This window comes from Vigna radiata, chromosome 4 (genome assembly GCF_000741045.1).
Source record: "Vigna radiata var. radiata cultivar VC1973A chromosome 4, Vradiata_ver6, whole genome shotgun sequence".
Classification (NCBI taxonomy): domain Eukaryota; kingdom Viridiplantae; phylum Streptophyta; class Magnoliopsida; order Fabales; family Fabaceae; genus Vigna; species Vigna radiata.
Genome location: NC_028354.1, coordinates 16,098,378 through 16,112,574, shown reverse-complemented (window position 1 = coordinate 16,112,574; position 14,197 = coordinate 16,098,378). Strand labels below are relative to the sequence as shown.

Genomic DNA, 14,197 nt, shown 5'->3' with positions numbered 1-14,197 from the left:
AATTGAAAATTTCTACGTACATAACATCACAATATGCTTCACGACTTATGTCTAAACACAAATAAAAATAATAAAAATATGTTACATTCTAAAAAGTGAGAATAATAAATAAATATGCCAATTTTAGTAGGTTTATTTATTTTCATTATGAAAAAAGTAATGGAAACTAATATGTTAGTCAGTACTTATTAAATACTTAAAAATAAATTTTCAGGTGCTTTTAATGTTTTGAATGATTTTTTATCTTTTGATTTGTTTATATACATGAATTATATACATAAAAAAAGAGAGAGAGATGGAAAAAAACCAAATCAAATATTAAACTTACTTTGTATAGAAAAATAACCAGGGAAATTAACAAATATTATTAAAATATAAGAAAGGAATAAATATAAAAAAAATATGCTACCATATCTTCAAAATATTATTTCGAGTAGCATCTAAAAAAATTTTAGAAGCAAAAAAAAACTTATTTATTGCTAATTAAACTAAACAAACTTTTAGATAGTAAAGAAATATAAACTTAAAAGTCTGTAATACATTCATCATATTTCAGAGATTTAGCAGGGCTAAAAAAAGTCTACAGTAGAAATTGTAGTCCTTCAAAAAACCAGTACCAATTTTCATTGACAAATTCCTCTCTGAACAATTCACATTATTCTAAACAACCAGTTCCTTCACTCCAATTCAAAAGAGAAAAAGGAAAAGATGACAAACACCAGATTCCAGAAACATCCAGTGAAAGTAAGGGCAGGGTTCAAGGTTGCAGTGATGCTCAAAAGTTCAACAAGAAGACAAATAGGAAAAAAAGACATATTAGTTAACCAGCCATGGGATGATTGGCAATATACTCAATAGCAAGATTACAGGAGTCAATTTTATCAGCTTCCTTGTCTGGGATCTCTAACTTGAACTCCTCTTCCAGAGCCATTACAATTTCCACATTGTCCAAGCTATCCAAACCCAGATCCTTCTGAAAATGGACATCTGGAGTCACCTGAGGAGCAGAAGAAACCAGTAAACACAAGAACATTTCATTAGCAATGCTCACAGTTTTAACCAGATGTGCATCACCAAAATTGCAACATGGAACAACACTAGGTGCAATCAAATTATAGAAAATTTTAGCAGTTTTGTTACAAAGAGCAGGTGGTTGGAGATCCCACATCCACATCAATTAAGAATAAGACGAATTTATACTATATAAATATATGCAAATCTCATCAAGCTAATTTTGTAGTGTTAAGTTCAGTTTAAAGTCCACTTCTTAACAAATTCAAGATAAAGAAATCTAAGGCCTTTGAGATCAACTAATAGTGAAACCTGTACATTTCAAGAGTGGGCTGACTGAGCAAAAGTGTAGTTGCTTCCACCCCAGATTTTATCTAAAAGAGTGAGTACAAAAAGAACCAAGAGATATTTAACCATAACTATGCATTTGTTGTATTGATGGTAATCCCCGAGGAACCAAAAAATTTTGAATAAAAGTTAATAGATAAAAGTCTACGAGAAACGGGAAATAAAGACCACAACCATATCCAGTTTTACATATTTCAGATGCAATGTCTTCCCTAGAGCTGAAAACTGAATGCAGGAATCAGGAAAAAAATTGAGGAAATACTTAATCTGATCCTAAAAAATTGAGATATTAATACATAAGTTGCTGAAATTTATTTCATGCAAACGAGTCCCTGAAATTTTTTCTATCTTGCATTTAAGTCAAAGGTTCAAAAAGTTGTCAACTTGACCCATAGTTCATGAGTCAGTTCTAGCTCATCCTTGAAAAAGACCTTTTTAGGAAGCCTCCTCAAGTAAGGACCAAAAAAAAACCCAATCCCTTCTCAAGTGGACTAAGATCAAGGTTAAGGTGGGTTTGGTCCTATACAAGACTTTACTTAACTCTTAAAAACAATATCATTATGTTAGTCTAATTAAAATGTTTGTATATAATTCTTTGACAAATTAAAAACACTTAAATTTGCGACAAATTAAGAATTAATTGTATTTTTTCTTGTATTCAAAATAAATATTTTTTCTAAATAGAAGGCATATGGATAGATCCTGAATTACAGGACTTTTGTAGATATTTTGATCCTGTAGACTTTTTTAATGGGAAGTTTTTTGGTCCTGTAAATTTTTCTCGCCTGTTAGGGCCAAACCCTGTAAGGAGGGTCAAATTAAGTCCTTCTAACTCTCAAAATATAAAATTCATAATTTAATTCCATACAACCACTCCATATTAGTGAAAATCAAGGAAGCAAGCAAAATCCCAAAGAAGCCTAAATCAATTACAGATAAAAGTTTCATTCTATATAATCCTTCCACGTTAGCAAAAATCAAACATAGTGGATGAACCAACAATAGCCACCAAATGAAATCTAAAGCCATAAACTTTATCTCCATCAACCAATGTAGCCAATAACCTCCGATCCAAACAAAACCTCACACTTCCAATACAACATCTCAATAAGCCCATGCTATTCTTCCTCCACCACCACTAGCAACAAAAACACAAATTATCTGAGACCCTAGCTCATAAATATCTACCATTACTACCCACCAAACCACACCCATAGTCCGATATCTCCAAAATACAATACTTATATGAAATCGGGCATTTACTTAAGAATCCATTGAAGTGAATCAAAAGTGTATTACACAGTTCATATTTAGTTACACCTTATCTTCATCTCTCTCTCATCTCCCACCAAGTTGGTTTGAGGAAAGCTTAACCAGCCCCCTAGCCCTCCCTCACACACACAAAGCAAGTAAAGAGTGAAGAGTCTTAATACTGAAAAGAAAATCAACAGGGAATATTATTTATATAAACATGCATGCATCATTCCGATCATTAGACTGAATTATAATTTCATAATTTGCTTTGTCTATGAGAATTATTATTTTTAACTCTATTAAGGGGGAGAGAGTTACCTAGAATTCGGATAAAAACAAGACAGAATACAAAAAAAAAAGGAAAAACAGAAAGAAAATAAATGCTTCAAAGCAAGGGGACAGTCTTCCAAACTCCAATCCGTCACTCCTTGGCACATCAAACTCTAAATGCCTTCATAAAAATGAAAGCCTTTATTATTTTATTTTTCACCTTTTGCTCCGGAATATGTGCTATGTAAACAATAAAAAATGCAAACTCAAAATCTTACTGAAATTGTCAGAATCTTGTTACCTGAATCTTGTTATCAGAAATTATGCTTCATTAAAGGAATCTTGTTATCTGAATAAATATTTTGATAAAAAACAAAAATAACATAGAAGCCAAATATCATACTAGGTAAGGTCTGACACACAACACATAGAGAACAATTCCCCTCATCCAAACCTTCCCCCACTTCTTAGTGATATGAGTCCTGTGGACCAGGCCACCAATTTAGGAAGATATTGACAGAAATCGTAATCAAATACAGTATAGAAGAAAGTTTGAGTCACACCATGCCCTAGTCCCCTATAGTTTTTTTGATAAAACATCACTCTCAGAAGAATGAACAGCTAAAAACAATAACAGAATTTTCTCTTTTACATAAATTCCCTCACTAAATATTTGAACCATTCCCCACTAGTGATGTGGACATCATTGACCAGGCTAAAGCTCTTAATTACCATGAAGCTCAGACCCATAACTAGATGGAAGCCCAAGACCCAAAACAAGGTATTGGAGGGCCCATGATCACAAATAAAGGATTTTTCGAGGCATGTAAGTCACTGTCCTTTAGGACTTATCCGCAGTGTATTACGCAAGTCTCCAGGATACAATAGGAACTTCTCAGAATTTTTTAGGATCTCAGAACTAACCAGAATCTCTAAAAAGAATAAAAATAAACCCAGAATATTTTTAGGAAAAGAAGAAAAAAAAAGAATGAAATTAATAGAAAAGAGAATTAGAGAAGGGTGGTTTTGATGATGTTTTCAAAATGGAAGAAAGGCTCTATTTACAGAGCTAGAAAAGGAGTGATCCAAGGAAAAGATCTTGCAGAAGAAGCTTCCCGAAACCGTGCCTTGCGAATGAGTGAAACCACTCTTTGGACGTGGATAATCCTGAGCGTGACTTTCGGATGAGTGGTATTGACCACTTAAAGTTGCAACATTCAACCTTTCTTACGAAACGTGAATATCTAAGTTGGTTTAGTTGTTCACGTTCTGCAAGGAACATTGAACGTTGCAACTTCAAGTGGTAAATACCACTCATCCAAAAGTCACACTCAGGATTATCCACGTCATCCGCAAGGCACATGAAGCTTCTTCTGCAAGATCTTTTCCTTGGATCACTCCTTTTCTAGCTCTATAAATAGAGCCTTTCTTCTATTTTGAAAACATCTTAGTTCACGTTCCGCAAGGAACATTGAAAGTTGCAACTTCAAATGGTAAATACCACTCATCCAAAAGTCACGCTCAGGATTATCCACATTCAAAGAGTGGTTTCACTCATCCGCAAGGCACATGAAGCTTCTTCCGCAAGATCTTTTCCTTGGATCACTCCTTTTCTAGCTCTATAAATAGAGCCTTTCTTCCATTTTGAAAACATCATCAAAGCCACTCTTCTCTAATTAATGTCATTCTTTTTTTTTTCTTCTTTTCCTAAAAATATTCTAGGTTTATTTTTATTCTCTTTTTAGAAATCCTGACTAGTTCTAAGATCCTCAGAAATTTTGAAAAGTTCCTATTGCATCTTGGAGAACTTGCAGGATACATCACAGATAGTGATCTACATGTCTCGAGAAATCCTTTGTTCATGATGTTTATTTTTTCATTGTCAGCTTTTACAACAATTGGTCCACAACAATTGGTCGCCGAAAGTTTGCAAAAGATGATGACTAATCTAATGAATGTGCCATTACATGATGGAACAAAACAAGTGGAGAACCACATGAGGGAGGTGCTACTCACATGTACTGTTTGCTTAGAATGAGAATAGAATGGCTATTGGTTACTCGGAACAAAAGATTTAGAAACTTAGTTAGGTTGTTTTTTCTTCTGTAAAAGAGGTATAAATAATTTGGAAATGAATGGAATATACAAAATGTTTAGTTATAATTTAAGGTGAGAGAAACTCTCTGTTAGGGTTCTTCCCTGAACATTTCGGAAGAACCTTTTCGGGAAAATCAATAAAATAGTGATTTGTGATTTGCACTTTTCCCAAAATTAAGACTACCAAAAGTAACCGTATGATTACTGAACTAAATTTCCTGACTATGGGAAAATCCATATAGCAAAATAAACGGATCACTATACACAGTCTCACATAATACAACAAAGCACAAAAACAAGTCAAGTAGTTACGGCAAACTTTCAAATGTTGCGAAGACTTTGTGGGCTCTATAAACAGAATAACGATTTGGAATATCTAATCCGCAATTTCACACTAACTAAGATTACAATCACAACCCGGGTTATTTATTACTGAGCTAAATTCGGGGAACATCAATTGGTTAAATCGACGGAATGACAATTTTTCAGTTTCGAATTAACCAAGACAACAAAATGAAAACACTACCCAGATAGTTACAGGTAAAAAAATGTCATATTTCAGGAAGATGCAAGACCCTTATAGCTAAATCAATCAGAATTCCCACTGACAATTTTTGAAGGCAGTTAAGAACCCAAACACCACCCAGATTCCAATTGAGCTAAATTTCCAAGTGCGGGAAAACCCTTTTGCCAAAATAAAAAAGGCCAGCGACATTCATTCCCCGTCTCCCAAACAATCGGACAACCCATTTGGTGAAATCAGCAGATCACAATTCAGAGTACCCTTTTCCCATATTTCTTATTTGGCAATAAGGATACGAAAAAGGATGGAAGAAATGAAATTAGGGAAGGAAAAGGAAGAGGGAAACCTTGGAAGGATCGACTTTGGGGAAATCTTTGACGACGGCCAGGACTCTTTGGATGACCTCCTCTTTGGAGAGATGGTCGTCGCCGTGTGATGACATGGCACGCCATGGCTGAAGTCTTGGAACGGCTTGGAGTGGCACACGAATGTGGCGGAGTACGGCGGCCCTCACTGCCATTTCTCTCTCTCTCTCCTTTCTTTTGCAAACAAGTGAAGTGACTCTACCAATAGCTTTGATGTATTTTGTAGCAAATCTAAATAACTAAACCCTGCACTACCTCTTCTCACTTCAAATCTATTTTGTATTAAAAAAATTGATATTTTAACACAAATAAATTTTTTATATTTATATAATATTTTCTTTTTTCAAAAACTACAAAAATATATTTCTTTCTAACTATTTTACCACATGTTAAATAAATGTAAAAATATGTTATACTTTACATTTCATTGTGCTGGTAAAAAGTTATACTTTATACAGTTAAAGATGAAACAGTTAATCTAACATTAAAAAATAATCTGTTTCCTCCCTTAATTTTTTTATAAAACTTATTTGCAAGACCTATAAATAATATTATATATGTGTATATAAATAATTTAATTTATGTTAGAAGATGGCCTTGACCAGTTCTGCAAAAGCTTTTATTTTCAATATAAATACATTGAATTTTAAGTTTAATCTTTAAACTTATTTAAAATAAATGGTTTTGGCTACAGTTTAGTGATATGATGTAAGCAACCGCATTAGATATAAATATCTACATCATCACTAAATAATAGGTTGTTTTGAAATCTTCTAAATTTATATAGACAAAAAAAACCATAGAAAATTTTAAATCCGAGTTAATTATAATTGAAAGCCTGTTTAAAATATTAAGAATATTTTAAGCTGCAGGCAAATATTTATTTATCCTTTGTTTTGTTTTTGGAGTGAATTTGAAGAATTGAAAAAAACAAAGATTTGAGGGAGAAGAGAGAACAAAATGGTGTTGTTTATGTTAATTATATATTATATTATAAATTTAAAATACATATTTTAATGTATTATAGAATCCTTATAATACTTTAACATAAAATAAATTTTCGAAATTGAAAATTATAATTAAATATAAAATTATTATCAAATTTTAATAAATAAAAACATATATTTTATAAAACATCATTAATATTGTATTAAACCAAATTGCCTCACAATTTAAAAACTAAAAACTCAACTGAAACTAATTAAAATTTAATAATTTAGTTAAGATTTTTTAATAAATAAAAAAATCTAGATGAAGATTTAAACCAATATGATAAATATTATTAGTTGTTTTTAAATTATCAGTTAACAATATAAGATCGATGTTAAAACGAGTAATCTAATTACATCTATCAGAAAGTCAGAGTTAACTCTACATTGTATATTTTATATTAAATGAGAGTTATTGATTCTTAAAAATTATTTTTCTCTTACTATATATAGCAAACATTAATCTGTTTGTCCCCAACGTAAAAACAGGATTTTCTGGTATAGTGATTCTATTGTCATTCTCCAAACAGCTCTTTCATAGCTTCCACTGTAACGTGCGATTGAAAATTGTCATTCCACGCCTAAACCTTTGAATCTTATTCGATTCATTTAATGACAACTTACTCTCCCATGTTCACTCATTCGTCGTACCAATGTTCCCTTTCACCCTCTTCTAATTGCTAAACCTTTCTCTCTCTTAACCTCTTCCCTTCTTCGCTGCTTCTCAACAACATGACGGGTACCTCTTTCTCCTTTTTCGATTCAAAGTCTCATACTTTATAGAAAATAATATATGGGTTTTGCTTCAATCATGATTTTCCGTTATTGGTTTCATGCTTTTTCTTCATCTAGTCTTCAAGGTCAAAGGGTATGCAGTTTTTTTCTTTTTTTTCCGTTATTGTATTTAGATTGTGCTGTTGTGATGTAATAATCTGGTTGTCATGGAATTGGGATTTCTATTATGTATGTTAATTTTCTCTTTCTCGAGTCTTTTGATTTGAGTGTTGTATTATGCATTGTTATGTCCTGAATAATGCTACATGTTTGGTATTTTAAGCTGTGTTATAGTTTTAAATAAGAAGTTTGATGATATATTTTCTGCTGCCACGATATAGAATTCTAAGACAGGGGATTGCTCGAACATAAGGTTGTTGGCTGGTAAGTGTAATGCTATGTTTTGGGGAATGCCGTGGTATATAGCTACTCTATGCTCAGGCATATTTAGACCGAATGGTTTCTGATACTTTGTAGTTATGATGTCGGTTTGAATATGTTTTATAACTGAATTATCTATGTCCAGCAAGAGGTGCCTGTATGTTTAATGGATTGCAAATCTGAGTGCACATTCATAGTGTTTGATATGATTATATATGTTTTGTTTGATAATGTCTTGGACTGTTTCAAATATGGTGATGACGTTGAAACTTGAATATTAGAATAGTATGCTATATTTGTGAGAATGGTTGTATGAATGTACGTATTCTGCTGAGTATATGTGTATTGGTGATGTTTTTGAGTTGTAGTAGTAACTTGCAAAAGTCTGAAAAGGGAAGTATAAGGGATACGCTCTATTGTATGAATGAAATGTTAGAATGTGTTGTGGGGATGAATTGAGTGCCTGAAGAATCTGTAATAAGCAAAGTATGAACTATGCCTGCTTGTTGTGAATAGAATGATACGTTTTGAAGAGTTTATGCTCTGAATCATTGTTTACTTTGTTAACTGGATTAGCCGGATGTGATGCATGTATGAGTTTGCCACACTGACCTTTGTCAAGGATGCGTTCTGATTCGTTCGATAACAGTATTAAGAGTATTCTGGTTAGTAGACAATCCTACATCAGCTAAAGCTGTATATTGTTGTATGTTTAAATTGACATGTGAGTATCATTGCATTTTGAATTTAGTCGAACTCTGCAGTGGGATATTCCGGGAACCAAATCTTGGATATAATGCTATGAAATTTTCGATTTGAAATTTGAAAATAGATTGTCTAATTAATCTGAGCATAGTATGTTAGATGAAACAAATGTTTTCCAACTGAGTCTTGCATACTGAAATGAGTTGTCTTGATAAAATGGTTCTGTGATCAAAATAAAGTAGAGTATGAATGTGCATATGTGCATTGAATTAGTTACATGATTTATATGGACATTGATATAAAATCATTCTTCGATAGGAATGGACATTGATATACCCATGTCCAACTGTTAACTTGTGTGCAGAGTGCTCTACTTATGTATTGAGTTTAAATGGGATTGTCTTTTTTTCATTTTATGTTCTAGAGGTTCTTTTGAAGTACTTCTAAAAAAAAAAAAAAAAAACTAACTACAATGTTGCATCAAATTACAGACAATGAAGAACCGATGATTGCACCTGGAACAATGTCTGAATTAGCATTTAATAAATATAAGCGATGTCAATGGTGGTTTCTTGTGGCACTCAGTATAGGCTTTCTTATCATAGGCCAATCTGCTGCTGTTATCCTTGGAAGATTTTATTATGATCAGGGTGGAAATAGTAAATGGATGGCTACTCTAGTTCAAACTGCTGCCTTCCCACTCTTGTTCATTCCATTATATACAATTCCTTCACCTGCAGAGACTTCAACTTCTGTTTCATCTTCCATCAAAGTTATTGTTTTGATATATTTTTGTCTAGGAGTCTTAATTGCTGCCGATAATATGATGTACTCCACTGGACTGTTGTACCTCTCGGCTTCTACATACTCGCTGATTTGTGCATCACAATTAGCCTTTAATGCAGTTTTCTCATATTTTATCAATGCTCAAAAGTTCACACTTTTGATTATAAACTCTACAGTGGTTCTCACTTTCTCTGCTTCTCTCCTTGCTATTAACGAGGACTCACAGGAACCATCAGGTCTTTCTCAGGGAAAGTACCTTATTGGTTTCCTATGTACCCTTGGAGCTTCTGCAGCGTACTCTCTTTTGCTTTCCCTCATGCAACTGACATTTGAGAAGGTTCTGAAGAAGGAAACTTTTTCTGTTGTTTTGGAAATGCAAATCTACACTTCTCTTGTTGCCACTGGTGCTGCTGTAATAGGCCTATTTGCAAGTGGGGAATGGCGTACTATGCATGGAGAAATGGAGAGTTTTGGGAAAGGACAGGTTGCTTATGTAATGACTTTGGTTTGGACAGCAATAGCCTGGCAGGTATGCTCTGTTGGTGTTGTTGGCTTGATCTTCCTAGTATCTTCTCTCTACTCCAACGTTATCAGCACTGTCTCTTTAGCTGTTACTCCTATTGCTGCAGTTATAGTTTTTCATGATAAGATGAATGGGGTGAAGATAATTTCTATGCTTTTGGCTCTATGGGGTTTTGCCTCTTACATCTATCAGAACTATCTTGATGATGCAAAGGCAAGACGTGCACAAGCTCACTCTCAGAATGATTCTGCTTGTTGAAAACATTGAATTTAGCCATATCTTTGTTATAGTACCTTTTTTTTTTCCTTTTTATGCTTTGATTGCTTCAGTATAGCGTTTGCTAGCTTAGATTTCATTTCTCCTCATTCTCACTGAAAGAGTGAGATAGTACAATTAAGGAGGTTTATTTGTTATTCTATAGATATAGATATTGTTCTCTCATTAAGGAAATGAAATATTATAGGTGTCAGCACTGATTGGAAGTCTCTTCCAAATATTTTTTTGATGGCTTTGTGAACTGTGATAAGTTGAAAATAATTATTGGTTATTCCATAGATTATTTCAAATTGGATATAACTTTTTCTTTGCCTTTTTCTAATTATTGATTAATTGTAATCTTTGTCAGTGTCCAACTTCTTAATCCTATCATATGCAATTGAATTGCTATATACTTATGAGTTCTCTCCTCTACTGTAACAACCACAAGCATCTGTTTATGAATCAAATCTCTTTTTAGTGATATAGCTATCATATCATACTGATAGATGATAATAAACTTTGTCCTGGTAGCTGTTAAAAATTTAGTGAGAATTTTCTAAGCAGAACTAAGAAAATCACAAATGAATGTCACTTACATTTGTGTTATAAATTATGTGATTATTAATCTTTGACCTTTTTATAAACTATCATATCTTACTTTTGTTACTGAAACGAATTAAGTGAATAATTTATTTGAGAGTGAATAGTCTGTGTTGATTTCAGTGAGTACAATTTATCCAAAATTAATTTCTTTTTTTCTTTTTTTTTTTTTTCATCTTCTTTCTTGAACACATGACATTAAGAAGACATAAATAATGCTTTCATGAAAGTTACTATGCCATATGCAAGGTTCCGATTACGTGGTAAAATATTTATAAGAAGAAAAAAAAGTTTCTTTAACAACTTGTTTTTGACAACTTTTTAATTTATGATTGATTCGTTTTAAATATTTTTTTAGAATAAATTCAAATGAGTCAATAAAATGATTGTCCAGTTGTAAAAAAATTATTAAAAAAAAATTATTAAAATATCATTGTATAAGAAACTGATGTAATTTTATATACTTTTAAGCATTTGTAAAATGTAACTTACACGAAATAAATATTTGTTAACAGAAAATAGTTCTTAATCCTACTATAATTTTTTTATTATTCATACCACATTTAATAATTTTACATCAATTAACATTCGAGGTTTAAGATAAAATAAATAAATAAATAAATAAATATATATATATATATATATAACATAATAAAAATATGACATTCGAGAAACTTAGAATTAGAACACTTTACTATTCATAGTTTTGTATGCTTTTCAGTATCACAAAAATATTAATTTTACTGGCCCAATTAAGCAATTTTCAGGCACTATAAGAAAAATATACTTAAAAAGTTAGAGGAAAGTTTCTTCCTGCACCCCCTAGAATTCCTTGACCCACCACCCTAGTTTTTAAAAGCACCGTTCTACTTTTGTGAAAAGCACTTCCAGATGTATGATGCAGAGGATATTTTAGTCTTTTACAGTTACCACGGGTGTAAAAGTAAATATTTCAGTCTTTTCCTACAGGAGGTGGTAAAAGAAATACTTTTTTTATCCGTGAATGAGCCCAAGAGTATGCAATTGCATGATGTATGAATGAGCCCAAGAGTATGCAATTGCATGATGTATGAATGAGCGGTCGAAATAAAAAAATAAATAAAAATTAGGTCCAATCTTTAATGCACATTTGTGGTAGGCTTAGTTGTCACATGTTATGAAATTTTTAATGCTTAATACATATTCCATATAATATTTTTTTGTTAAAGTCTTTATTCTCAACATTGACAATTATTTTTCTGACTTCTCTCATTAACTTTTTATGTATATATATGCATGATGATATTTAGATAATATTTTTTTATCATATTTGAATATTAATTATATGTCATTATGTGATTGATCATAAATTATTCTACGATTAATAATAATAATTATAAACGCTATTATGAAATAATTTAAGACCAATCATATAATAACATATAATCAATGTTTAAATATTATTAAAAAAATATTATTATTATTATTATTATTATTATTATTATTATTATTATTATTATTATATATATATATATATATATATATATATATCACAACCCGATGTGGCACTTTCTAATATTAGCCTATTGTCATAAAATATAATTATATCATGATTATTGCATCAAATACCATGAACAATGATACATTTTTTTTCTTTCATATGAGCTCATTATCACTACATATTGTTTCATATAAGATTTTTGTTGTTACTATCAACCAGGTTAACGTGTACCTTCGAATAAGAAACTTCTTTCTTTTAAACGGTCTTATCTTTCTTAATGAGATATTTATAAAATATCTCTAATTATGATCTAAATTTGTGTAACATGTTATTTTCGTCGAAAAAAAATATAAGGTTTAATGTTTGTATAAGTTTCTATTTTAGTTTAGAATTTCAAATAGGTTTTTTTTTTTCGTCTCAATTAAATTTTTATTTCTTAAAATTAAATCAAATAAATATTTTTGTCAAATTGAAATGATCTGTTAAAAAGTATATATTTCGTATTTTAATTAAAAAATAAAAAAAATACAATTTAGTTATGTTTTCAATGTCACTTAATAAAACATACACTCTCAGCATATCCTTCTTAACAGCGTGACGGAAATGTCCTATTTAATTAAATTTTGCAAAAATAAAGACTCAATTGAAATATTAAAAAAAGTAAATGACCTATTTGAGATTTTAAGCGAAAATAGAGATCTATTAAGATATTAAACCAAAATATAAAGTGTAATTTTCTTTTCATTTTAATCTGCTCAACTCGCCCAGTATTTTTTTTTTTTCAATTTACACAAGTATGCTATTAATGTTTGTATCGTATGAATATGTGAAATTAAGTATTTTTTTATGTTTATTTTATTTTATTTTTTACTTTATCAAAATGAATTATTTTTAAAAAATTGCAGATATACTTAGTTAAATCATGTTATTTTGGTATGATTTTATTATGAAAAAGTTGTTTATGGATAACACGATTTAAATACATAACATATTTAGGAACGTGACTTTGATTAAATGTATTTTAAACTGTGTCAAAATAATACGATTTTAGTTTATATTTTGTAGAAGTCAATAACACCACTTTAATTTAAAATATTATAAACTAAAGATGTGACACTTTAGTATAATTTTTTCATAATAAAATTATGTAGTTTTTTTAATGTTCACATTTATAATTTTTTAATTAAAAATTGTTCATTTGATAAATAAAAAATGTGTTACTTTTGTGAGAGAAAAAAAAACTCATAAAATTAATTTTGAAGGAAAGATATTATTTATCGTTTGTCATAAGCTTATATTTTAAAAAGAAAATAATAACTATAGAAATTTTACCTCCAAAAGGTTTTGTATATGTTATTTTTCTTTAAAAACGTTAAAACGTTTATTCAAAATTCAAAAGAATTGCATGTATGTAAATTTTATTTTAAGAAAAAACACATAATTTTATTCAAAAGTTTACATACGTAAACAATAATTTTAAATTATAGTTTGCAATTTGTTGGTTATATAAAGTAAGAAGTTGCTTTCATTTACTTTTATAGAGAATGAGAATAGGTGGTTGAATTTGACCAACCACAACATTAAATAAGAGACACTGCTAAATCACTTTACACTGTTAAAACCGACTATTTAACTAAATTTTGTTTAATAAATTATAAAACTCTATAAAATATTTATATATTTCATTCATTTTACTTCTCTTAGATTTTAAAATTGTCTTCTTTAAATCAATATATTTTACAGTTTTATGTGATTAATTATGCATTGTTTAAAATTTTAAACAGTTTCGCTATCTTAGTTTATTTTTAGTTTTACCTGAATTTATAAATTTTT

General features: G+C 30.3%; 2 protein-coding genes across 3 annotated transcripts; one reads left to right on the top strand and one right to left on the bottom strand.

Moving 5' to 3' along the window:
* Positions 1–592: 592 nt before the first annotated feature.
* LOC106759360 (acyl carrier protein 1, mitochondrial) lies at positions 593–6,082 on the bottom strand. The gene is made up of 2 exons (XM_014642505.2): positions 5,850–6,082; positions 593–997 (listed from the first exon to the last, which is right to left on the bottom strand). Exons 1-2 carry the CDS (start codon positions 6,021–6,023, stop codon positions 821–823), a joined length of 351 nt encoding a protein of 116 aa, XP_014497991.1. The 5' UTR covers positions 6,024–6,082; the 3' UTR covers positions 593–820.
* Positions 6,083–7,349: 1,267 nt separating this feature from the next.
* LOC106759359 (probable purine permease 11) lies at positions 7,350–10,710 on the top strand. 2 transcript variants are annotated; one of them, XM_014642503.2, is made up of 2 exons: positions 7,350–7,596; positions 9,209–10,710. In XM_014642503.2, exons 1-2 carry the CDS (start codon positions 7,590–7,592, stop codon positions 10,282–10,284), a joined length of 1,083 nt encoding a protein of 360 aa, XP_014497989.1. In that variant the 5' UTR covers positions 7,350–7,589; the 3' UTR covers positions 10,285–10,710. The 2 variants fall into 2 exon arrangements, with proteins under 2 accessions (XP_014497989.1, XP_014497990.1); XM_014642504.2 differs by lacking the exon at positions 7,350–7,596 and adding an exon at positions 7,655–7,725.
* Positions 10,711–14,197: the final 3,487 nt, after the last annotated feature.

Excerpts from the sequence above, each read along its gene's own strand:
- LOC106759360 (XM_014642505.2), bottom strand. The coding sequence starts at position 6,023 with ATGGCAGTGAGGGCCGCCGTACTCCGCCACATTCGTGTGCCACTCCAA. Across the intron at positions 998-5,849 it reads CCAAAGTCGATCCTTCCAAG|GTGACTCCAGATGTCCATTT; the intron begins GTTTCCCTCTTC and ends TCTGCTCCTCAG.